Here is a 25,736-nt window from a genome sequence, read left to right as displayed (position 1 = left end):
GCAACCTTGATTCACTTTACACACAAAAACAGTGATGGCAAGTCCATACTAAATCTTTATATGGAATCTGTTTACCCCCATATATGATAGCTTAACAAGAAATATACATGTATAGTATTGCATAGCTCTGGGTTATTCAGAATATTCAGGTTTTTCTGTGTGGCAGCCATATTTGAGTATTGATAAATCTAGTACAAATATATACTTATAGTGTGTAATAAACAGTATAGATGGCTTCATAATGATTATGGACATACTCTTAAAGATGAAGAATGGGCTTCCCAGTTGTCACTCAATTACAGAACATCAAGTCATGTAAATCCACCTAAAGAATCAACAAAATGGCAAACTAGATTAAACTGAATTTTCAGGTTAACTCTTCAGGTGCGCAACGCGTGCTAGTAGCTAGCTGTATGTAGACCTTGGGAAGACGCTTTAAGGTCTGTCTGTTACTTCCCCACCTGAGTTTACAAAGTTTTTGTCTATTTTGATAGTGACAAGCGAAGGTGAAACTGCAACTGTGTTTGACAGTTTTGACCTTTCAACCTCACATTCCTGTTTGCACTTTCCAATTGGCAGAGCAGCTGCTGCTCTCCGTCTTGAGGGTGAAGCTGTTGACTGAGGGTCGGAAGGCAAGAAAGACTTTCCTTTTTTGAGAGGGGGGGAAAAGACAAACAAACAAAAAATATCCAGTTAATCTTTCACACAGCTAATCTCCAAACTCACACAATTCTTTGTCAGGTGACCTATTTATCTCGAAGCTCTCCAAACCTTCATTCATTACTTTTTTTCTGTCTTGTCCTGGGATGGTTTGTTTTTTCATTTTTCCTGCCAAAATTTTCAAAGCAAATTCTTGTTTGAGAGCATTAGCTGAGCGCCGCGGTGCTTCTGGGACGCCTCAAGAGACGCACGCAGTGGAATCTAACAGATCGTCTGGAAGGGATTCTGCTTGCTCCAGTTTGCGCTTCGCAACGTTTAGGGGTCAGAAGAATGCCGTCGGAGTTCAGTTCGGTCAATAGTGGGCAGCCACAACCTGCTGGGTGTACACACAGGTAGCCCCCACAGACCACATGAGTTGCCAGCAAAATCGAATTGTATTCTGTTGCAGGTATTTTGTAATCACACTCACAATTTTATAGATTCCAAAATAATATCTTAAACAAAATGATGAACGATATTTTACTCTACGTGAAGTCTAATGAGAAGTTTAGGTGAACTCTAATTAATATAGATAAAGTTTTTCAATATTAATAATATTTGTATCCAACCTCGTTAAGTCTTTAATGATTATTGTGACAAATTATCGTGATGAGTATCTTCACATAGATGATTATCGTTAATAATTTTATCTAACCAAAGGTAAACTGAGAAAATTGTGTTTTTTCGGAAGAGTGTAGCAAACCCTTCATGTGACTCACAAAGGTTGGCGAGATCTGGTCTATGTCAGTGGTTTTCAACTGGTGGAGTCTCAGCACCCACATTTTTTCCCTTATCATGAAGTCGCAAACCACATTTATTCCACCAAAAAACCCAAACAAGCGCCAGCCCACTTTCTATCGTGTCTAGTAAAGCAATGATTGGATTGGAGAGTGCGTCCTGCAAAAGAAACGCCCAACACTTTCTCTTTAAATATTTAAAAAATGCCCTCTTAAAAATACTGCCCAGGAAGCCGTGGCCGTTTGGGCTACAGTGGCAACTGAGGGTCTCCTTGATATCGGCAAACTTGCGGTAACCACGATGAGGATATGATGAACTCCTCACTGAACGCTCACCTTTCCACAGAACACTAGAATATTGTGCTCATCTCAAAACGTGATGGCTCTTTGCGTCACTGCCCTTTGTTATGAATCGCGTGATGATTATGCATGAATGCTTTTCAAGTGCGTGCGCACACTGCATACATGCTGCCTCGGGGATCGAGCACATGTTGCAGGTCTCGCCCGGATGTGAAATCCAGCTGCCTCAGCCGTGTGCCCCCCTCCCCGCCCGCCCCCCGAGCATCTCCAGCGTCTTCTCCTCCCACGCGCGCTCCTCCATCCCTCCATCCTGGACCTCTTGGTGTCCTCCTGGGATCACAGCGCTAAGCCACTGACTGCCACTGGAAAACTGGCTGCGTGGACTTCTATTTTTCTCCTTTGCTTGCTCTAGTGGGTCATGCCCACTGAGCTGCTGCGCTCTATTTTTGAACATCGACAGCCTCACACTTACGGTTGATTTTCCTTGTTTGTCATGTGCTGCTTCCACTACAGAGATTCGACACCCCGAGCGCACATTCTGGATACACTGATGGTTCACCAGTAATGGAGAGAGAGTAGCAGTCCAGTAGTGTTGGCCCCAAAGTCGCTTACCTGATGGAGCTTTTGAAAGATTAAAAAAATAAAATAAAATAGAATAAATAGAATTGAAATAAATTTATACACACACAAATGTATGTGCATGTCTGTTTTAGTCCATACATGAAGGTGAAACTATAGAACAGGTGTGGGCAAACTACGGCTTGGGGGCCTAATGCGGCCCATGATGCTTTTTAATCCGGTCCACTGAACTTGAAGTAATTGTATTAATATTAAGTTAAAGTCATAACAGTCAATCACAAAAAAGACCCTCAAATACTCCAAGAAGTTTTTTTTTTTTTAACCCTTTTAACCCGTTTTGTCTTCATATATCCGTCCAAAAGAACATAAATGTAAACTCTACAATCTCCTAATTGTAAATATCGCTTTATCTATAAAGTACTATCTGTAGCAGGCATGGGCAAACAATGGCCCACCAAGCTTGAAGAAATAATATTGATAGCAAGTCAAGTGTTTTAAGAGTCATTTCAAACAAGAGCTAAATACCATGGTGCCACAAAGACACATATCTTCTTGTAACGCTTGTGTTCATTTTCAATAGACATTAGAGCACAGGTTTCCTACCTATCTGATGATATATTTATTCCTCCTATGAGGTGGCTCACCAAAACACTCCATCCACCTGCTCCTGCTCCTGCTCCTGCTCCTGCTCCTGCTCCTGCTCCTGCTCCGGCCCCTCTGTAAAAATATTAGAACCCACTGTGGCCCAGCAGTCAAATAGTTTGTCCACCCCTGTGATAGAATGTCGGTGTAATATATGGAGTTTAAACTCGCAGTTTTTTTCGCTGTTTCACTGTTCTTGTGAACTTCTAACGATTTTATAACGTCAGCCTCTGCTGTGCTCTTCTTTGACCTTAGCTCCAAAACTGCAGAACAAACAGCAGTACACACAATAACAGAGAGTTGTTCTTAAGAAACATAAAGGGAAACAATGGGTGTGTTGTTGTGTCAAGGAATCCTGAACTCCAGACCAGGGACCTTGAGACCGTCTTCGGAAGCAACATTATTATTCTGTATTTTATTCCACCTGGCTATCGTCTGATAACACTAGTAATAAAAGCAACAAAAACACTGAACTGAACGTGTACACAAGGAAGAAGTGTCAATCACCACATTCCCAAGGACGTTGCCTGGAAGGCATCCTGAGTCGCTGTGTTCCAGAGAGGAGACGGTTGAAAGGTGCGACCAGCAGGCGCAGCTCCCACAGTGCAAACTCCAGACTGCGGACTGTCCTCGTTTCAGCTTCTCCTCCTCTTTTTACTCCTGTTGCATATAAAACCCTCTCCATTTCCCTTTTGAAAGTCGCCAAATTGCAACTTGGGTGAAACTTGCAGCGTTTTACCTTTTCCCCCCGCCCCGCATGTGCTGCAGGTGCAGACCGATCTGCAGACACGTTGCTGTTAAATTCCAGTGGAAATGGCGCAGAACATTTGAATTAAAACCCACTTTCACCATATTCTGATATTTCTCTTATATCATGTTTATTCAATGAAAACAAAATCGACATTTCTATAATGTGCAGCTCGGGGATTCTGTGAAATTCTGCGAGCTAAACGGCGTAAATGAGCATCACGCCTGCAGTCGTGTGCACATACATGAGGTTCTGACTGGAGAAGCTGGTGGTCTCCTGGTGCTTCTGTGTCTCGTGTGTTAACAGCGATGCTCCTGTTCGCTGCCTGATGTGTTGTGCACATAGAATTAACGATTTCTCTCCCTCTCTCTCCCTCTCTCTCTCTCTCTCTCTCTCTCTCTCTCTCCCTCCCTCCCTCTCTCTCTCTCCCTCCAACTATTCTCCTTTACAGCCTTCCTCCCTCGCTCCCGCCGCCTCTTCCCTCTCGCCCGCCCCTCCTCTCCTCTCTATATGTGATTTCTCCTCTCGCGCTCGTCTTCCTCCCTCCTGAGCTACCTCTTCACACCCCCTCCCTCCCTCCCACCCTCCCTCGCTGCCTCCCTCCCTCCCTCTCGGCTCCTCTGGCGGGCGGCTCGTTGCAGTGAGTCAGTATCATGGAGGCAGGCAGTGGGGCTGCCGCAGCAGTGGGGAGCGCGGCGCTAGGACTGCTGGGAGCCGCGGCCACGTCCAGCCATGACATCCTGGACAGGTAGGAGGCTGGGAACACTTGGGACTGTTGGGCTTCTTTTTTTCCTGTGTGCGTGTGTTTTTCCTCTTCCATCACCCCGAGCCGGAGAAGAAGAGTGCTGTAAGTGCGAGCGCACACACAGAGAGAGAGAGAGGTAGAAGACCACACCTCTGCTGCTTAGTTGAGTCGGAGCGCTGGATTGTTGGCAGTGTGTTGCAGCCGCACAGTCCGCTTACTACCGACGCGTTTTCTCCTCTGTGTTTTGTTCCCCCCCCCCATTCGTCATCCAGGCGCACGCTGAAGCTTCTGACAGCTGGAGAATCCGTTTTGCGCTGTTGGCGATGCCAGTGCGAGCGCGCGCGCGTGTGTGTGTGTGTTGTTAGAAGTGGAGGGGGTGTAACTTGGCTCGCTCAGCGCCTCAAGGAGAAATGACAGCAGGGTGTGCGCATGCAGGGGAGGGAGGGGGGGGGGGGGATGCGTAGATGTGCCGGTGCAGCCGAGCTGATAGGATGACTTTGCACAGTCACCGCTCCACCCTCAACCCCTATACACATCCCCACACCATCCCCCCAACACCCCTCAGCCCGTAGCAACCGGCAGCGGCAGCAGCAGCAGCAGCAGCAGCCGTCGCTCAGCGTCACTGCGGGAAACCCCTCATTCGCAGTCCCTCCGGCGAAGCAGGCGGCGCTCTCCCGCTGCCTCCGCCGAGAAGCGGGATGAATTGGCTTTCAGCGAGTTACGTCACTGCAACAGCTGTACGCCCACATGCCTCTGCACTATCATAGCTCGCGCACACACACACAGGACGCTTGGGCGTACACGTCGGCCAGGGCGAAAGCGGAGCGACGAGCCTCGCAGGGACGTTCAGGGACGAGACGTTGAGGTGGAGGAGCTGCCGAGAAGAGAAACGCACACAATTGCTACCTTTACCCCCCCCCCCCCCCCCCACACACACACACACACACACACACCCACACACACACTCTCGCTCTCGCTCTCAGGTTTATCGCTCCCCTATTGTTTTGTTGCAGTCATTAACTCCAGCGCCTCCCTGGGAACTCCTTTGACTCATGGTGGAGTCGGAGATGCTAAACGAGGCCTGTGACTCATTCAGCTCCTCATTTCCAGTTAGTCACCGCTCGCACTCTGCTCACATCAGCAGCACTCCTTAACGAGTACAACTCCACAACAGGCACGCACTCGCACAACAGTGTCATCGAGAGTCATTAGGCCTCCCTCTCTCTCTCTCTCTATCTATCTATCTATCTCTCTCTCTCTCCCTCGCCCTCTCTGCATCATGACAAGGGTTCACTCCTGCTGCCGGACCAACGGTCTCAAAATGAGCGCACGTGTCTCTGCTCTTTCATTTAGTTTTTTTTTTTTTCCCCCATGTCCTGATGTCCTGAGGATGTGTTTGGCCCCTCACATGCTGTCCCTCCAGTCCTGAACTGGGTCTAAATCCTGCAACGGGTTGCCATGGCAGCGGCAGTGGCAGCAGCGGCGGCAGCTTAGCATATTGGTCCAACAGTACTACTGAGGGAAACTGAATGAAAATAAAGATGCATAGAGAATAAGATAAATAGAAAATGCAAAAAAAAAAGTCAAAGTAGGTGGCGCTATGCATGTGATATCTGACTGTGTATCTGTGCTCTGCCACCGTTTTTTGTATTGCATTTTTACGCGATCACATACGGAGGCTCTTCCGCCGGGATCAATCGTTTTGAAGAATGTCCTGCAAACACCAGCCCACAGAATTTAATTGGAGGTCTGAGGAAGACATATTGGGGACGCCAGGTCCTCCGGGGCGCAACTGCAGCCAAACTGTTTGTGAATCTCTCACCCAATTAGACGGAAAGGCGAGCGACAGGGCGATCGCTGCTCGCTGGCGGTCACCGGATTCCGGTCACGTGAACATTTCGACGGAGGGCAGGAAGTGAAGCTGTGCTGTGGACCAATGAGAGGATGGTCTGTGGAGTAGAGCAGAACTTAGAGACTATTCAAGGAGGAGCGTTGCTGCATATATTGGATGTATGTCTAAATTCTGAAGTGTTTTATAAGTGTTATTATTGTTTCAGGGCAGTGATTATCAGTTACCTGATGTTTTCCTTGTGCTCAAAGCAACAATAGGTGCCAAACAAAACGATGAGGATAAAAAATCTGAGCCATTTCATCCACAACCAGGATTTCAAGGTGCTTTTAGAGGAGTGAAGGTTTTTTTTATTTTTCCTTTTAAAAGTTTTGCATTCATAAGCAATCCACGAGATCATCCAACACCTCGTCCTTCACTGTAACCCAAACCGAGGTGAAAATGGAGCCTCACATATTAAAGAAACAGTTCTAAGCTATAAACTAATGTTAAATTAAAAACAGCCACTAGCGGCAAGTTAGCTAAGTTAGCAAAAAAGGGTCATGATCCACAAAGGCATTTTCTCAGCAACGTTCTAGCGATTTTCTCTTTCGCAAGCAACAATCGTGGAAATTCAATTGAAGTGGGGGAAGTTAACGTTAAAATCCCAGTGATGTCACATTCTTCCGCATTTGAAACATTTTCCCCCTTTGCTCCACTGAGGGAGCGGTGGGCATCAGCGGGAATCACTGGATGATCCGACCTCCCAAATCCAACCATCCAGAAAACTGAGTTCAGAGCAGGGAGGCAATGGGCACCATTTCTATAGTCTTTGGTATGACAGGGATGGAACAACCTCAACCTCCCGGTCTCAGGGTGGTGGACACTCTACCACCAGACCACTGAGTCGGTTTTCAAGCCTTTTCTGGTTGTAGTAAAAAACAATGCTCGTTTAGTTGGCAGTTTGACAGACTTTTATTCAATAGAATTTCACCTCCTGCCCGCAGCGACAAATGAAAGTGACATTGAGTGCCAAAGAGCTGAACCGTATGGAGAGGCTTTCCCCTGCACAACGCTTCGCTGTTGATTCGTGAGATTGGTTGACATCAAAGAGAGAATGCAGTTTGTGCGCATAGAAGAAGTCGATTGATCGGACAGACGCCGGCCGCTAAATGATTCATTTTTAGCCGGTCTTTAATGTACAGTTACCACAGCTGTCCATTAATTCCGTGACTGATTTCTGCTCGGTAGAAAGAAAAAATAATGCTCACGGTCGGCGACCACGGAGGGAGTGACTAATATCAATTTGTCAAAACATTTGGGCTGGTTCGACTGAGACGTCGAGACGTTTTTCAGCTGACTGCTGACGGGCGGCCGAGTCGATCTCGCAGAGGAAGCGTCTCTGCCGCATGCGAGACAGATGAACGGCAGAAGCTGTTCGGGGGAGGGGGGGGGCTTAAAGTGCCGGCCGTCTGGGGAGACTTCAGCCAGTGGACGAGATCCAGGACATGCAGGCGGCTTAAGTTGTGTGCGCTGCCTGCTGATGGAACTCTCCCTGTTGCTCCGTTTTTGCCTGTTGCTTCTCTGCAGCCTCTCCCTCGCAGTGGGAGGTGAAACACGTCCATGATAAGGAATGGGAAGGTGCGGATGTGAATCTGCTCCAGAGGGGGCACCAGTACTGCGTTCACCCGTACATACAGTAATGGTAAAAGTAAAAGTTTTCTTACACCCTTAAAATCTCAATTGCTTCCTTTTGTGTGTGTTTCTAAAGGTTTGGCTGCATCAGAGACACACAAACAAATATATATATAATATATATGTTTTTGTTTATTATCAGAAGACCTGATGAGAAAACAAAATTCCTGTAGTTCTTTCACTCTTGAACTCTGGCTGTGCTGCAGGGACGTCATCTTGCTGATGCTACGTGCTGCGACTCAGTGCACGTGCTGCTGGTGGCTAAATGTTGTCGACTCTGCACTAAAGCGAACTGCACTTGGAGACTTCAGACTGATTTTTAGCGCAATACAATCCAAAAACTCAGGAGCCCTAGCAGGGCACACATTACATGTTTAGGAAAATCACCGTGTGAGGACTCTGGTGTGTTACAGCTGCTGTTTTATCAGATTCATTAGAACGATTAGATAAAACGTTGAGCCTCCTGTTAAAATCCTTGATGTTTTACACAGTAAACGATAATGGTTGTTGGTAGCATTGAAATGGTTGATAGTAATGCTAGTATAATACTAGTAATACTACCTGCGTATGCACAGGTGTGTTTGATCCCTTGCATGGAGGAGGAGGATTTTGTAATATAGTATTAACAGTTCATAATAATACACTAATAGCTCAGTCCGGACTCAAGAAAGAGTGTTTTCCCCCATTTTGTGTCGTAACGTTTCTGTTCAAGCTAACTGAAACCTATTTTACGACCTTTATTTCTATTCCCTTCTCCGGTAAAGCGGCGTTGCCTGAGCTCCGTTTCTCAGCCATGTGTTTACAGCCTCCAGCAAAAACACTCGGCCTTAGCTTCCTGCCACGTTGAAGCGCTTCTCTACCTTTTGATGTGATCGGAAGGGGACAGAAACTTGGCTGCGAGTGTTGTCTCTGACCTTGAAGGGGAATGCGCGCCCTTTGTGACATCACGGAGGGCCACTCGCCACAATGACGTGCCTTAGCGCCAGTCAGGGATGCACCTTACTAAGAAATCAATGGACAAAATAAAGATGCAGGTTCATTTTTTTTTCCAAAAGTACGACAACTGCAACATATTTCTTGATCAGCTCAAAGTGAGTGTGACTGCTTCTGCTTCTGGTCTGTCAACATCCTAAGAGTTTTGCGACGGAAGGCGTTAACTGTATAGCTGCTGGATATTTTATGAACTGCTTTTTCTGCTGCTTCACAGTGTTCCTTTTTAGCAACTTCCTGTCTGTCGCCTCAGCCAGTGCACGAATGAACAGAAGGTTAAGGAAACACGGAGCCAAGTCTTGGCCTTTGCCTTCGGCTTCCGAAAGGTTTTTTTTTTTTTTAGACGTCTGTGTTGCTGTTGCTTCATCAGTAGGGGTGCCGCAAGCCTGTCATTATTAGTAACTGTGACAAGGGAAAAGTAGTTATTATCCCACAGAGTGCTCAGCTCTCCCAAATCACTCTGCAAAGACAACTGCAGTGCTTTCCCTCTCCGTCCGTGTGAAGCAATGTAAGGTTTGACCGATATAGTTTGTTGCAATGTCTCGATTTCCTAAATAATCACATCAAGTGACCCAGCCCCTCTCTCTCTGGCTATTGCTCCCCTCAAACTGTTAATCCCACTCTGACGCGGATTAAAGTCATAGCAGTCAGTCACAAAAACCCCCCTCAAATACTAAGTGAAGAGGATTTATTCAATCCCTCTGAAATACACTTTTCTTTTTCATATATTTGTCCAAAAGAACATAAATGTAAACTCTACAATATCTTAATTGTAAATAGTACATGGGCAAACTACGGCCTGGGGCCCGTATGTGGCCCGTTGAGTTTTTTTAATCTGGCCCACAGAACTTGAAGAAATTACATTAATTGTAAGTAAGTCATAAAGTAGCAGTATTTCATCAGGTTTTTTTTTAGTGTTTTAAAAGTCATTTCAATAAAGAGCTAAATCGCGTGGGGCTTCAATGACAAATTTTGTTTTAATGCTTGGTTCATTTTCAATAGACATTAAAGCACATGCTTTCTACATATCCCATTATATATTTAATCCTCCTCTGAGGTGGGTCACCAAAACACTCCATCCATCTGCTGCTGCTCCGGCCCCTCGGCCATTTTAGAACCCACTGTGTCTCCTGAGTCAAACAGTTTGTCCACCCCTCATGCAGTGTATTTAAAGCACAGACATAATGGCCAATAACAATATCAACATCTGAACACGCCTGCTGAATTTCTCAGGGGGGAGCACGATGAGTGCACAACACATTTCTGGAGGCCACAGGTGTGTTGGAGGTCTCATATCTTGAAGTGTTCATTGCTGCAGTGGGGTTCTAGAGCAGCGCTCACCAACACTGTGTCTGTGGGCACCAGGTCGCCCCCGGCTATCGCATGAGTCGCCCTCAGGCCTGTTCTACAAAGTAGCACAACTCGTTAAACTGCGTCTAAAATTCAACCGTATCCAACCTTGTGATTCATTGTCGAGAATTATTGAGAACTCATTAACCTGATCAGTCTTCAAGTAGATCCGTGCCATTCATAATAATGTGTAGCTAAAGGCTAATTGAGTGTAGCAAACTGGTTGCCATTCATATGACTCGGTACCCATGAAGTAGCTCTCGGGTCCAAAAAGGTCGGTGACCCCCGGTCTGGAGTCTGAACTGAAACCTTGCGATGGTTTCGTCCGAGGAGCTTCGTTTGAGTGTCGATGAAGCCAAAACCCGCTGCCACGTTTCTCTGGTGGCACTTTTTCCTCAACGCACCGCTGATCCATTTCCCACCGAGGTTCCAGCAGATACCTCGGTGTCTCCTCGGAGCTCCACACACACACACACACACACACACACACACACACACACACACACACACACACAGAGCTCTTCTTCTTCTTTTTTTTCTGCTCTCCTCAATATCTCAATTTTGCCATTGGTCCGGCAAACATCACTGGATTTATTTTTTCAATACTATAAAAGATTTCTGGCGACACGCTGCAATTTTTCCTGCACGGCAATGTTACGCTGTGTGCTCCAGTGTTGCACTGTGAGACAATGACGTCAACACGCACATCCGAGGCTGCCATCCCGAGTATTTTCTGCGGAAACGTGGACTTGTCAACCAGACGGATCAGCACATGGATCCCTCTTCTCCTCTCACAGATGAGAAAAAAAAAAGTTCCCTTTTTGCCAAACTTCATAGTTCCACACAACATCATGTGTCGACTCGTTAACGCAGCAGGACCTCAATTGTTGTTGCAACGTCTTTTCAGACTTTTCAGATTTTCTCTTTGTCGAGTTGTGCAGCTTCGCTCTGGGCTTGTTTGATCCGTCAGTTATTGTGAGGCAAGTGAAACAAGGTCTGATGTCGCCGCGGCGCAGAACGCTTCATTATTCCATCGTATTTCTCCTCAACATCTCCGGCTCCCCGCCGCTGGAAACCAATTATCTCAATGCAGCGACTGTCTCGCACTCGACGCCGTCTGGGTTTCCATTAAATTACATCACACATTTTTTTTCGCTTTGATGACAAAAAAAATGTGCACGTGAGTGTAACCCGAGTTAAAAAAACAAAAAAACAAAAAACATTTATGATGTTGTTTTTTGTTCACAAAACCAAGAACTTCCATAGTTTCCCCATCAGTGTGCACATTTTGGTTTTGTGTGCCGCTTGCACCACCGGTCATCTGGTTTCAAAGAGCCGCAGTTGCCTGAGTGACGCCCCGGTATTTCTAAAGCTCATCCTTTATTCACTCAATCAGTTTCCATCCCATTTGCATTCACTCTTTGTTGATGGGACAACTCTTCCACCTCCCGGCAGGCATACAGACGTTTCTTTTTTTCACTACCAGTTTAATTTTCTCTTTTTCAATCCAAGCTAAGATCATGTCCTCGTGCAGCTTCTCCAGAGCCTTCAGTCCTCGTCGGGGTTTTTTCCTCTGTGCTCACACCACATACAGTCTTTCTTCCTTTGTGTGTATAGAGCATGTATTTGCGTGCGTGTGCGTGTGCGTGTGCGTGTGCGCGTGTGCGCGTGTGCGTGCGCGTGTGCGTGTGCGTGTGTGTCAGTTAAAGAAATGTTACTGTATCTATATTTACACCGCTGTCTGTCCGTTGTCTCAGCGCCTCTGTAAAACAGGGCTGCTTATAAGCACATTCTGTTTCTGGAGTCTCTTTTCATTCATTTCATAAGGTTGTTTTGAAGACATCGCCAGTTTATTCATCATTTTGTCCGATCTCCTGCCTGCCTTCAGTTTCCTCTTCCGCGCTTTCTCCGCTGAACTAATTATTGCATTTGAAGTTTCTTCAAGAGGGGGATGATGCATAAGCTAACAAGTTTAAAGATAGCAATAAGCCTTTTCGTCCAGAAGAAAATTCCTCTAGTTTCATGTATAAATAATAGGGCTGTCGAGAATAATCGCAGAATCTTCATAGTTAACTACGATTAATCACGGTTTGAAATGCGTGTGTAAATTTAATTATTTTGCATTTCAAGGGAGTTTTAAGCCCATAATGTAAAGTATTTCTTACCAGAAATCGGCCAGAGGGGCCGACTACAGGTTAGTACAGGGGACCAAAAGGCTTATGTTTAAAATAAAAAGAGAAAGATGGATTGTATTTAACTAATGGTGATTAATGCGTTAACAGCCCAATAAATCATGATCAACTAAGGAATTAAAAAGGAATTTGTGTGTGTGTGGTAGGGGCCTGAGGCCTGGACGTCATCTGGAAGACGACGACATTGTGCCTGAGCTGGCTCACATCCACCCCAGAGAGAGACCTGACTGGGAGGAGACCATCAGTGCCATGGTGAGACACACACACACACACACACACACACACACACACCAGCACGTCCTTATGTGCGATCACTAAGATATTTATCTCTTTTGTGAAATGGAGCCCTGTTCACTTTTTTCCCCCCCTATTGGCCCATTGTGACCCACTCGACTTTGGATGAGCTACTTGATGCAATAACAGAGTGCCCGCTGCATGGAGCCCAAGGCAGCTACTTCCTTCTGATAAATGAACTGTAAAATATGCATTTTTCGAATGGCCCAATCGCATCGTCTTGGGAGCGCTTTAGTAAAATATGAATGGTCGGCCTCGCTGGCTCTCCATCCGTCTCTCTCTAATGCACAGATTGCTAAAGCCGTGCGCCCACGCGGACACAACCACGCTCATAATCATCAGTTGAGACCACAGACACAGCAAACATTTTTTTATAGCTTTTTGTCTTCAGAGCCAAGGGCTAGCTAGCTGGCCACTGAACTTCAATATATTAGTAGCGCGCAGCTGAAATGCTCTGATCCAATCCATCCAAATTCCAACAAAGTGAATCTTTGCATCTGCAAGCCAATAGCCATTTGTCATACGTGGTAAAGCCTCTGGCGATTGGCTCTCACATTAGAGAGGCGTGAACTAAAGACCTTTGTTTATGTTAGAGTGAAAATGCTCATTGTTCCACAGAAGTGTGAAGCAGTGCTTCTCAACTGGTGGAGTGTCTGGACTGAGGACTTTTCATGAAGTCGCCACCCAAATTTGTTCCACAAAAATAAAAATGAGAGCCCGCTTTCTATCACGTCTAGTAAATAATCTATAGAAATGATTTAATTGAATTGTATGTCCTGCAAACATTTTCTGTAAAAATATATGTATTTTAAAATCCCTCCAACAAAAAAAAAAAGGAAACTCCCCACAAAGCCGCCAGCCTTTTTTGGGTTTCGACTCACCAGTTGAGAAACGCTGGTCTGAAATGTGGCTCCTCTTGGATCAAAACACAGCAAAATGCTACATTTGGGCCGAGAATGTCGTGGCTAAGGACGGGAATCTGACAAGCTTGATTTGGAGGGAATCCTGATTTGAATCCCCAGTAAAATGGAGATGAAAGTCTTGTCTTGTAATTGCAGTGTATTTTTGTTTTCGTTCAAATTGGTTTTAAAACATCTGGTCTCAAAAAAAGTATCATTCTTGAACCGGCATCGAAACCAATGGCATCATATGAAGATCATTTTGAAATCCAAACAGCTGTCACAGATCTCGTATTCATCCAGAACTCCAGATCAATCCCCCCTGTTCTCTAGTTGAGAAGGCCACGGCTCATTTCCCACATGGTCGCTCGACCGTCAGTTTTCCGTTTCACTTCAACTCGCTGGGCTGTTTTTGCTGCTTTCACGTCACCGGCCCTGCTTGTGAACCCCGGGCGTTGATCAACCCTCTCCTGCCACTGAAACGCTATCGCACTTCCATTATTGATGCGGCCGACTGTTGCCATCTTGAAGTTTCCCTGTGGAAGCTCATCACACGAGTCGCTCGTCTGCCTGCCGCCGCTGCTGCGTTGTGTTTCCTCCTCGTCCTCCGTCACGCTGGATTGCACTCGCCGGGTGGCGTCATTCATTATTTCCTCTCTCTCGCCGTCGCCGGCGTTCGGGGGGGGGGGATTCTCGGGCCTTTGCATCGACGACGGTGTAAAAAAAAAAAAATGAGGCCGTCTCCATAGTAACGCGCCGAGCCACCCGCGGCCGACGTGCTGCTCGAGCCCCTATCGCGATGCGCGCGCTTCGATCGGGGCCGTGGCGAGAAAGCGGAACAACAATCCCACCAGGTTAATGAATATTGATCACGGGGGCGGAGCTTTTAAAACTGCATGCCGGCTATTCTTTGTTCAATATTTAATGCGAGAGGGACTCCGGAGCGCCATCTATTATGCATGTCTCCAGCGGTTTGAAGAGGTGACGAGATACACTCGCAGATTTACAGTTAGCTGTCCTGCTAACGCCCTGTTGCGTCGGCTCGGGGAGGGGGGGGGGATTTTCACAGGGAGCAGCCATGGTGCGACCCGGCGGCCCTGACAAAGAGACGAAATGAATCAACAGCAGAAGCTTTTTCTTTTTTTCTCCGTCCTCCGGCAGCACAATTCATAATGCTGTGCTTTGTAGACCAGGAATAGGTATTAAAACTCCCCCGGTGCCTCCCTCTCCTCTCATCTGACTCTGCCAAGCTGGGCCAAGCAACAACTTTTTTTTTATATGGAGATAATTACATGCATCCTGGTCGACTTGCAGAACTGGACCTCATCTGCATAGCACCTTTACTGTCACAGCCAGAAATGAATGCAGAAAGTTCGGAGGGTTTTTTTTTTTTAAAGAAAGTTTTCTTTCTTCACCTCCCTCTTTTTTTGTGTGCAAGAAATGCAGCAGCCATTTGATTTCAAAGGACAACTGTCGCTGACCTCATTATGATAGTGTAGATATCTGGAACACTATTGTGGTGAAGACAAGACTTGCCTTCCACCACCTAACTTTTCACATCGGTCTACATTTTCTTCAGTTACACATTGTGTTCTTTTATTTCTAGTTAATACATACATTCAGTACATAGAACATCTTAGAAGTGACACAACACATGTTTGATTTGAACAGACATTATTTCAGCAGAGGGTGCTGAAATAAATCTCTGCTGCTTTTCCACATGGCTTCATGTCAATTGAATTAAAATGTAAATACACAGACACGTGTAATACTGTGCATACAATGTCACAGTATTTCTGCGTCGTCCATATTACGACGCAATGCCGCGACGAGTCACAAACTGTTTGTACCGAAACAAGTTTCGTCACTGCCTTTAAACATTTAAACAGTGTGACCTTGTCGTCGGGGTAGAGTTTCCTTCCTTGAGACTGCGGGTCACGACGAGCCTGCACAGACACGCAGCTCGATTGGCTGCAGTGACCCTTGAAAGGAACAGCTGTAAAGGTTTGCTTTGCAATCTAAGAAAAATCACTCAAAGTCTGAAGTTTGGTGCGTGTGTGTGTGTGTGTGTGTGTGTGTGTTCAGGCAAGGAGCGCAGAGATCCCTGAGCTGAGGACGGAGCCCCTCATGCGCTCCTGCAGCAGCAGCACGGCCAGCATGAAGGTCAGGAACATCAAGAAGTAAGTGGATCCACACGCACTCGCACACTCCTACACACAGCTGCCCCCACCTGTCTCCTCCACCTTCTCTACCTTCTCTCCACTCTCTGTATTTATCACTACTAACCATCCTTTTATCGCCTCCGTTTTTCAGCTTGTTCCTTCTAACACAGGGGTGGGGCAAACGTTTTGGACTTGTGGGCCACCATGGGTTCTAATATTTCACAGAGGGGCTGATGACGGAGTGTTTTGGTGACACACCTCATAGGAGAAAAAAAATTATTATGGGATATGGAGAAAACATGCTTTAAGGTCTATTGAAGTTGAAAAACAAAACATCACAACAAAATATCTGTATTTGAAGCCCCACTGCAATTATTGAAACTACTCTCTACTCTATAGCTATTTTACTACTGACTTACTATTAATATCATTTCTTCAAGTTTGGCGAGCCAGATTAAAAAATCTCAATGGGCTGCATGCGGTCCCTGGGCTGTAGTTTTCCCATGCCTGATCTAACCCATCAAGCCATCTCTGTGTCTTCCTACTTCCAGTCTTTTAAACCACAGACTGTTACACTTCTGCCATCAACCGTGTTTCTTGCTTGTTTGCAGGCTTTCCTTCACCAAGGGCCACTTTCCCAAGCTGGCCGAGTGCGCGCACTTCCACTACGAAAACGTGGACTTTGGCACAATCCAGGTAAAGTCTTCGAAGCTCCCAGTTGAGAATCGCTACCCTTCTCTAAATCGCCTGGCATGCTGAGCTCTTGTACCTCGGGCCAGATTGATCGGCTGGGGGCGTGCGTGCTTCCTGCACGTGGTTTTAAAGTTTTAGTTTTTAGCGGGCTGTGTAATACTGCGGCGGCGAGGGTGGCAATCATCCTGTAGATGAAGCTTTGAACTTCCTTCCTTTCCTCTGAGGTTCTTCATTCCCCGCAGTAACGTGGAAGTACGACGATCATAAAGGCAGAAGTGTGACTCACGCGTCTCTCTGGCTGATGGGAAGCGGAATTCAGCCCCCTTTGCTGTTGATATCATAAAGAAAGTGGATCATTTGCATTTGTTTGATTTTCCCCCTCCCGCTAAAGCCCTCAAAATAGGACAGCCAGCCTCCCCGCGAACAACTTTCCTTTGCCTCGGCTCAGTTTGTGAAGATACTTGGATCCACATTTCTGCACTAGTTACTGTGGCTAAAAAATTTGAAAAACCAAAATGCCTTTTGGATTCTTTTTGTTCAAGCCGAAGCCCCAGAATCTCAAGACGGCAGCTCATTCATTTCAGTGGAGTCGCTCACATGACGCTGAAACAGTCTGACATCTTGAGTCGGCTTCCGGGTTTACTTCTGCCCTTGTGGAGCATACAAGCAGTAGAGTCACGTCCCATCATGCCTCTGATGCCCATGATGCATCAGAACGCATCAGTGTCTTTTTTGAAACTTTCCTGGCTTTTGAAAGTTTTTGGGACGATTAAAATTCAAATGACATAAAAATCCACAAAATATTTGTGATGAACTGTGTTTCAGGTTGGAGGCGGCCTGCTAACTGTTTTCAGTTTATTTTGTGTTGTGGTCAATGGGAAAAAAAAATGTTGTGCCGCATGGGATTTTTGGGTGCAGTACTTTGAGTAACCAATAAAGAAAATTGGTGAGCCGCCGTATTGGAAGCTCGATATCCAGATATTATAGCACATCCTGCGTGCAAACTGGTGGTTTTATCTGTCATTTGCTATGAAGCTATGGAGTCACAAACACAGTGAAGAAACCCTCCTCAGTTCTTATAGTCTAGTCTTATTTCCACACAGGTGTTGATGGAAATTTGATTTCATTTCTGCAGTTCTGTAAAGGAAATTCTTTCGCCTCAAATCTTGAATTTTTGTCCAGATTTTTTCTTGAATTTTTGGTAGAATCTCTGCCATAAAGGTCATAAAAGTCTTTGAAGACTCTGGCTGTATTTGAGAGGAAATCTATGCTGTATTAAAGTGGAGTCTCCTCCTCTGCTCGGGTGATTGCGGAAGGGTAATTAGTTCTACTTGTTAAGTAATTCCATTGAACACACCTTGCAGTCGAACTCTAAATTGCTTCCTTTGACTTTTCAAAGTCCCAACTGTGGCGCTGCAGGGCTTTTCCTTAAAAGGCGTGCGAGGGTGGGATCTGGGCGCTGATGGCGTCACACATTCAGTGTGACTTTCAGTGTTAGTGTGGCATACATTAGAATCTGTACTTGGAAATTTTGCACAACCGTAAGGATCCTTAAAATTAATGTCGACCAACTTTGCCATTACATCAGAAAGCCAGTAGGGGTCAGCACTCGGTCACATTTAACGTATATTGTGAAAATCAGAAGAATTAATCCGTGAGCCTCCATTGTGTGCACTGTTGGAGGGGGGGTTCGACCCACCGAAGACAACTTCTCAGTTGTGTGGTTGTCTCACTGTAGCCCTGCTGTAGCTGCTGCTCCTCCGGCTCTGTGGTCTTCATGCACCCCTGTCTTCCTGTTTGGCCTCGGGGGGGGGGGGGGTTGCTTGCTTCTGTATGGCTCCATTTGGCAGCGCTCTGTCCAGCAGCTGAGTCTGCGCTGCCCAAAGGAGAAAATGCCCCTTCTTTGTCCGTTTGTCGAGAGATTGATTAATCTGCGTCAGTCTCCCCGTGTCAGTCAGTGTAGATTGTGTTATCTTGACTCAGCCAAACCACTTATGCTTGTTAAATCATTTATTCAGAGCTGTGTGGTTTGCTTTACTCAAAGGATTCTGACGTGGTGTAAAACTAGAACGGATACAGTCGGGAATATTTTTTGCTGCACCACCGCCGTTCTGTTCTGTCCACACGTCCCGAAAATATCAATTTGTGAGGTTGTGTGAAAACCCACACACGCAGGTCATTTTCAATTGTTGGGTGCCATAAAAAAAAATTGTTAAAGACTTCCAGTTCCACCGGAGTCGTGGAGGATTTTCAATATATCTACATTAGCGCCTCAGAAAGGAACAGGACTGAGACTGAAGGTTCAACTTGGCGTCAAGCCCTCTGCTGAGAGAAGCCTTCTAGCCGTTCTTTCCAGAGTACTGAACCCTGCCAAAGGAGAACTTGAGTCAGGGAAGGTTTTGTTGTGGAAACATTTGGGCTTCATACTCACCCAAGACGCTGGAGGAGTGTGTCGGAATTTAGAGCAGGACCCGTGTGAAAAAGTCCTCTCACGGATCTTTCTCACACGGTAACTGGACCTGATCATTGTTTGCAGCACTGCAGTTTGCTGAACCCAAGCATGAACAATATCATTTTCAACCCACCTGTCGAGGTGCACTGACGCTATTAATACTGACACGAGTCAGACGCCGATGCTTCAGCACAGTCGTTTGTGTAAGATGCATTTGTTTATTTTTGTCCACATGGCCGCACAGCAGCTTCATGAAAACTGAGTTCTGTTAAAATAGTTTTTTTTATCGTTGCATGTGTGAACATGAAACAGTTTTGACTGTACAGCGCAGCTGACTGACAGATAATTGGCTCATTGAACATTTCACATGTGGTTGTCATGAGCTGCAACAGAAAGGCTCGTCCAGAGGAGAAAGCTGTTTGCCTTTACATGCGTATTTGATAAAGAAGCCACTCAGCTAAAGTTACATTGAGTCGTTCTTTATTCTGAAGAGGCCAAGAATGTTGCCTTTTCAGGAAGGAAGTGGGAGGCAGTTCAATAATTTATGCCATACATTTGTTAGTTGTTAAATTATCCAAGTGCTATAGCTTGATTCATAATGGTATTTAATGTTCACCTCAGTAGTCTCAGGTTTCTTAGTAATAATATACCCAGAGTATATATTACAATAGTGTAGTATCCATACTAAACATAACTCAACAGAACTACAACTACAAAATCTCGCTAGGATGGAAATCGTTTTTTTAATTTGTTTTTTTTGTACTCTTTTATTACCATTTTAGGAATCGCACATTTCCCAGAAAGCCCTAGGTTTTACGAAAAACCGTTGCCCTTAGAGGAACCACTTCCTAATATGTGTTCAATGTCTCCGATCTGATCTGTGGCTCTGATGTTGACGATCACGTCACAGTGGGTCATTCCAAACAGCCAAGTGTTCAAAGTGATTTCACCACTGCATAGTCATTAAAACAGACTGACATCATTCCACATGAGTACAATTAGGCCCACTAAAACTACCAGAGTCCTCACTCTTATTGGCCAGGTTGAGCCTTTTCTTGACTATTTAATCCCAATTCCTCAGCAGGTGCCAGGAAAACACTCTCACATTTTGTGCAGCAGTAGCATTTTTTTTTTTAACAAGTCATTGGCATGATGTTTATAAACGCATTAAAACGGAGAAAGGAAAACAGATGAAACTTGCTGGTGCTCAGACATTTCTCACATATTCTCTCCACATACCATCACCAGCATGTTTGCAGCCATTGCAACAGTGGCCGTTCATGGGAAACACTGCATTAGCTTTCCTTTCGTGGGCTCTCTTGGCCCTCTTGGCCCTCTTGGCCCTCTTCCTCTTTTCCAACTCTGCCAGCCTCTGGCTGCATCATCCCATCTATGTCCAGACACCAGTAGGGCCAACTCTCAAAATGGGCTTAAACACCACTATCCTATGCGCCCCTGGCTCCGGCTCTCCCCTGTGGTTTATGTCTAACCCGACATTTAGTCCCGCCTTGTTGCACTCTGAGGTTCTGCCTCTTAAACATTTTGCTATTAATGGGAGAGTCCAGAGCCACACAAGCAGCTGCTGCCCTAGACGCACTGCCATGTCTTCCAGTGGCTGTTGAGGTGGACGATCATGTGAAATGTTTAATTAAAAATAAAATTTTAAAAAATAGTTGAAAAGTAACCCCAATTTTTATGTTTTCTTTCAAGAAAGAAATTCCTCTAGCTGCATTAATTCCCCAGTTTGATTAATTGTTTTTTGCTTTTGAATGTGTCTGAGTAGTGGTTCTCACTGCAGTGTCAATGACAAGCTGGTGATGAGTGAATCAATTTGTGACTGGTGGTTTAACTATTTCTTTCCTTCTTTTTGGACTACAACATTTTGTTGCTCATTGAGCCAGAAGGTTAGCAGTACAGCCAGTTTCTTTTAAAGTGATATCTCATATCTAATATTATTCCTAATCAATATTAATACTGTGTTTGGCTGGTTAGCTTCGAATATTAGAATATATTAGAATATTAATATATTAAACAGAGTGCCGTGTTGCATTGCAAATATAAATCGGGCGCAGCTTCGCTGGGTCTGCTTTTACACACAGCCAGAGGCCACAGATAAGTCTGTGTGTGCTTTAGTAATTGTGTACCAAAGATCTGTTGCGGTGGGATTGTCCCGTTATCAGATTTAAATTAATATCGGTGCGATAGGTGGCCTAAAATTCAGCCCCGCTGGGCTTGTGGGGAATCGTCGTTTCTGCCTGAGATTCATCCAACCGCCCACCGACCCACCCACACACTCACCGACCCAGCCACCCACTCCTCTGGCCATCCTTGCCCCCTATCACACGCTCTCCCGCTCCCATGCACCTGCACCCTGCTAGCACCCTGCTCACTCTCAAAAGGGACAACTGAGACGTACAGAGACAAATTCCTTCCCACCCAGTGGGGCGTAAAGCGTCTGTGCAGCAGAATTACACGGTGTACACGGTGTCCTTCAGAGGCACACGGTGGCCACATAGAACACGCTCATCAGAGGAGCTCAAGCTGAAGTCCTGATGTTATCTGCAGAGCCGGGACTCGAGAGAAAGATGGAATTTTTGCACAGAAGGTCCTCTTATCATTGTGTGAGCAGAGGATGATGTAACTGTTACACTTTTCATGCCTTGTTGAAGGAAACAAAAGACTCGCCGGAACACAAACACATTCACCCGTGAGCACCCACAGACCCCGCTACCCCTCTCTTCCTCTCTTCCTCTTCCCCGTCTCTCCCTCTCACTGTCTCCCATTGACATTTCTGGAACAGTTGGAAGTTGTATTGTGATGAGGACAGTGTGCCGCATTGTACAACTGATAAAAATGCTCAAAATTAAGGCTGTGAAAGGTGCAATATATATGTAGTTACTTAATCCTAACAATAATTTTATCCACCCATTATTTTCTTCACAATGTAAGGTCCCTTCTGTAAAGTTGCACTGAATGTGCTGTATATTTAGAATATGTAGAGGCTTGATTGCACAATGTAGGTTGAGTCTACCTCAATCAAACTAGCGTTGGCAGCTGACTATGTTTTACATCAACTACACTGAATTTCTATGAAGACTCCGCAGAAAGTTTCATGGCTAAACAAGAACAGGCAACGTATTTTTTGCCATGATTGCCACCAAAACTTTAACAGCACATACAGTTGCTCCAGGTCTCCTTCTTTTTAGCCCTATAAAGCCCCTTTCCCACTGGCCAAAGAACTTGTCTAAACCCGCTAACAATCACCATCAGCGGCTTTAATGGGCTCGGCTCAACACGCTCATTTACGTGATGACATTGAGCGTTATGTGCGCCAAGTCATAACATCACGCCAGTCGCGCCATATATCACGTACCTCACGAAACTCAGCTCTATTGCATTCCACACTGTATTCATTCAGCATGTTGCAGCACTGGCAAGACGGTGAAATTTGCTTGCTGCTCAAGTCTCAGGCCCAACAAGAAAGTGCACTGACCACCGCCGGACTCATGTCCATGTTGCTCTCTGTTGTTTACTTCCCTGAATTCTGTCGCACTTCATCCGCGCAGTCTCAGCGTGATGACGTCAGCAGACGCACAGTGGTGAAAGTTGAGGCTATGAAGCTTGCCAGTGGGGAACAGACCCCGCTGGTTTTGGTCAGTGGGAAACCGTCCAAATTCAGATTGTTAGCGGGTTAACCCGCATAAAAAACAAAAACCCTGTGTCGGCTGACTAATTTCAGTGGGAAAGCGGCATCATCACATTCATGTGTTCAAGGAAAACCCCTCTGGCTTTGAAGCCAAATGTTCTCCCTCTAAATTCTTCTCCAATGTTTGCGTGACCAGCCCGACTAGATTCCACCCCCGGCCTCCCATCAGGCTTGACAAACCATCCACCTTTTCCTCACTTGTCCTCCGGCTCTCACATGCAAAGGTTGGAGACATCCTAACATTCTATTTGCTGAGTTGGCTGCTGCTGTAGCTGCATCACTCCAAGAGAGCCGAGAGAATGTTTCCAACCTCTCTCACCTCTCCGCTGGCATCCTTAAAGTTAGTTTGGTGGGAAAAAGAAAGTCCATCCTCTTGCCGTTGAGATATGTCGGATTATTTGTGTGAGAGACTCTGTGCGTCTCCAGACTTCGGCAAACCAAATGCATTAGAAATACATAAACGTGCAGCGCTGAAACGCGCACAAATCACATCAAAATTCTTCACGTCAGACTCGTGTTTGAGGCCACGCTGGCAGCTTTGATGAAAAATGGTGCCAACATTTTTTCATATCTCCGTGCCTACAAAGTCAAGATTTAGCTCGTGCACACGTTGCTGTCGTGGAAGACTGGCACGATTTCTGTTCCGCACATCACAACATAAAATCAGACCCGGAGAGGAATTAAAATGGAATCATTTTCGCAATACCATATACTCCTCCTTGGGATTTTGTTTGGCAATCTCCTCTCAGGACCATCAGACTGCGCTGAATAGCATCCCCTCTGTAGCCTCTCCAACATCTCCATGTGTAAAAAAAAATGATTTCAACCAACGATGGATTGATTTGCATGAGTGGTTCGTACGTATCGGCGATCCGCTCTCTGCGCCAAGTTAGAAATCCATTTCAGTCCTGCTCGCCCTGCGCGCTCATTGGATGCTGCTTCTTTGTGTAGGTTTACCCGCATGCAGCTGCATCATAAGAGTACATGTTATATCACAGCACACCCACATTTGTTGTCACGGGGTGTGTTTTGTGAGTCTTCCAAGCGTCCTAACGTGAAGATGCCAAAGTCTGCATTCACGATTGCTTCCTTTTGCAGAGCTCGGTGCCTCAGAGCCTCTGTGGGTCTTTTTACAGCCTCAGTAATGGTTCCATGTGCAGCGCGGCAACACAGACGGAACTCAAAAACACCTCCAGCGCTCAAGTCGGACAAAAATACCACAGCTTGCAAACGGTGTCAAGGCAGACCAAATCCACCGTTTTTGACTTATTTGCAGGAAATTTTGAACTCGGCTTTGTGAAGAAAGTTGATTCAGACAGCCGGCAGTTAATCGGAACTCAGGTGCCTTAATTCACACGGAGAGGATTTTTTATTTTCATGTTTGCATCCCACATAAGACCAGTGTTCATCCATTGCAGCAGATCCCCTTCTGTGCCGGGATTTGCTCTTCTTTTAATGTGAAAATGGCATCAAACTCGAGTTCTTTCAGAACTGGAATATCAAAATCCAGCCTGTGAAACTTTGAGTTTAAAAATAAAAAGTCTCACATCGCAGTTGTTGACCTTAAGAGAACCCGCGACCACCTGTGATGCTACAGTGACTCGGTTCAGTCCGGCGTACAAAAGCAAAAAGCTGGGTCATCATTGGATTACTGTGATATTCATAAGCACGCTTGCACGAAAGAGTGATTTGATGGTTCGCCCTGCATCTAATCTGAGCCAAGGATTCCAGCTAACTGAGCAGAACGACTCACAGCGTCAACAGAAACGAACAACTGGTGATTGTTTCCGACTGATGACCACACGATCACTTTGAGTATTTGCTTTTGTGAATTAAATTGATCAATCCCAACTATGTCACCATTTGGTTGCGAGTAATTAGCATTAGTTCATTCTTATGCATAAAAAAAAACACTCACTTTGAACATTTTCCATGTAGCACAGTGAGGCACTGCATGAGTTCTGCAGGTCTCTTGCAGCTTTGTATCTTTATGACCTCTGTTTTCTCCCACACATCTTCCCCCGTAACTCTGCTCCCCCTGCTTGCAAAAGTTCCTTCAGGTCAATCTCATGTGGCGATGGCACACACGAGTTCATGTGTAATGCTGCCTTTCTGTATGTTTATATCTTGGAAGATATCGTATCTTGTTGAAACCTGAGAGGGGAATTATTTTATTTTCATTTTCATTTTTTTATTTTTGTCATATTAAACGGGGCTCTGTGTATTTGTGGTGCCCCTATTTCCACTTTGCCAGCGTGTGGTGTTCTCAGGTTATTTATTGTCAAGTGAATTTTTAGAAGCAGGCTTTTGCTGCCTTCTGTGGTGCGGCTCCCTCTTTTTATATAGCGCCTTAAAGGGCTAAACTAAATACGTTTTTGACAAGTAGTAGCCTCGGTGTGTTTTGCCCATCACCACCATCCCCCCCGCCTTGCAAGTGCGGCCAATTTCTGCTCATTGGAACGCTCCTAATGAAGTGGCAGCGCAGACGGACAAGCACGTGGACCGGGGGGGGGGGCTCAGTCTCCCGCTTGTGAACCGACCCCACCCCCACCCTTCCTTTTTTTTTTCGTGTCCTGCCCTCTGCTTGTTTGGCTCTGTCCATCCACGCTCTTTGTCCTGGGGAACGTACCAACCAGAGGAAGAGGAGAGGAGAGGAGGGGGTGGGGCTGGGTCCAGCGTGTCAAGCAGCAGAGAGGAGAGGAGAGGAGAGAAAGGGGGCGAAAGGGAGCAGACGGCGAGGTCGGCAGGACACCAAAGGGACGAGGGCTCTCTTTGTTTTTCATCCCCCCCTCCGTCCAGTCGAATTCTCTTAGTTATTGCCGTTCGCCAAACTGGAGGTGTGAAGGTGGCTGCTGGACGGGAGACGCCGAGAGGACGGACGCTGCATCGCGACGGAGGGGTGCGCAGTGGGGGAGGAGGAGGCCGAGGAGGTTTCCCTCTCAGCTATCCCGTCAGAGAGATTCCACCAAAACACACACCCCTCCCTCCACCCTCCTCCCCCCTCCTGTCATCCTCCAAAAGCACC

At 46.0% G+C, this 25,736-nt stretch overlaps 1 protein-coding gene across 3 annotated transcripts in view; it reads left to right on the top strand.

Annotated features, from left to right (window-relative positions):
• arhgap32b (Rho GTPase activating protein 32b) overlaps nt 1–25,736 on the top strand; it is a 74,223-nt gene that overhangs the window by 10,210 nt on the left and 38,277 nt on the right. For all 3 annotated transcript variants that reach the window (XM_076019970.1, XM_076019972.1, XM_076019971.1), the window contains exons 2-5: nt 4,157–4,453; nt 12,652–12,757; nt 15,784–15,878; nt 16,472–16,556. In XM_076019970.1, the coding sequence (XP_075876085.1) occupies nt 4,359–4,453; nt 12,652–12,757; nt 15,784–15,878; nt 16,472–16,556 (381 nt within the window). In that variant the 5' untranslated portion in view covers nt 4,157–4,358. The remainder of the gene's footprint in view (nt 1–4,156; nt 4,454–12,651; nt 12,758–15,783; nt 15,879–16,471; nt 16,557–25,736) is intronic.

The sequence above is a fragment of the Nelusetta ayraudi genome, unplaced genomic scaffold (assembly GCF_046127955.1).
Source record: "Nelusetta ayraudi isolate G7.1 ecotype Tasmania unplaced genomic scaffold, CSIRO-AGI_Nayr_v1 ptg000011l, whole genome shotgun sequence".
NCBI classification, from domain to species: domain Eukaryota; kingdom Metazoa; phylum Chordata; class Actinopteri; order Tetraodontiformes; family Monacanthidae; genus Nelusetta; species Nelusetta ayraudi.
Note: the sequence above shows the minus strand (reverse complement) of the source record. Positions and strands in the feature narration are given on the sequence as shown.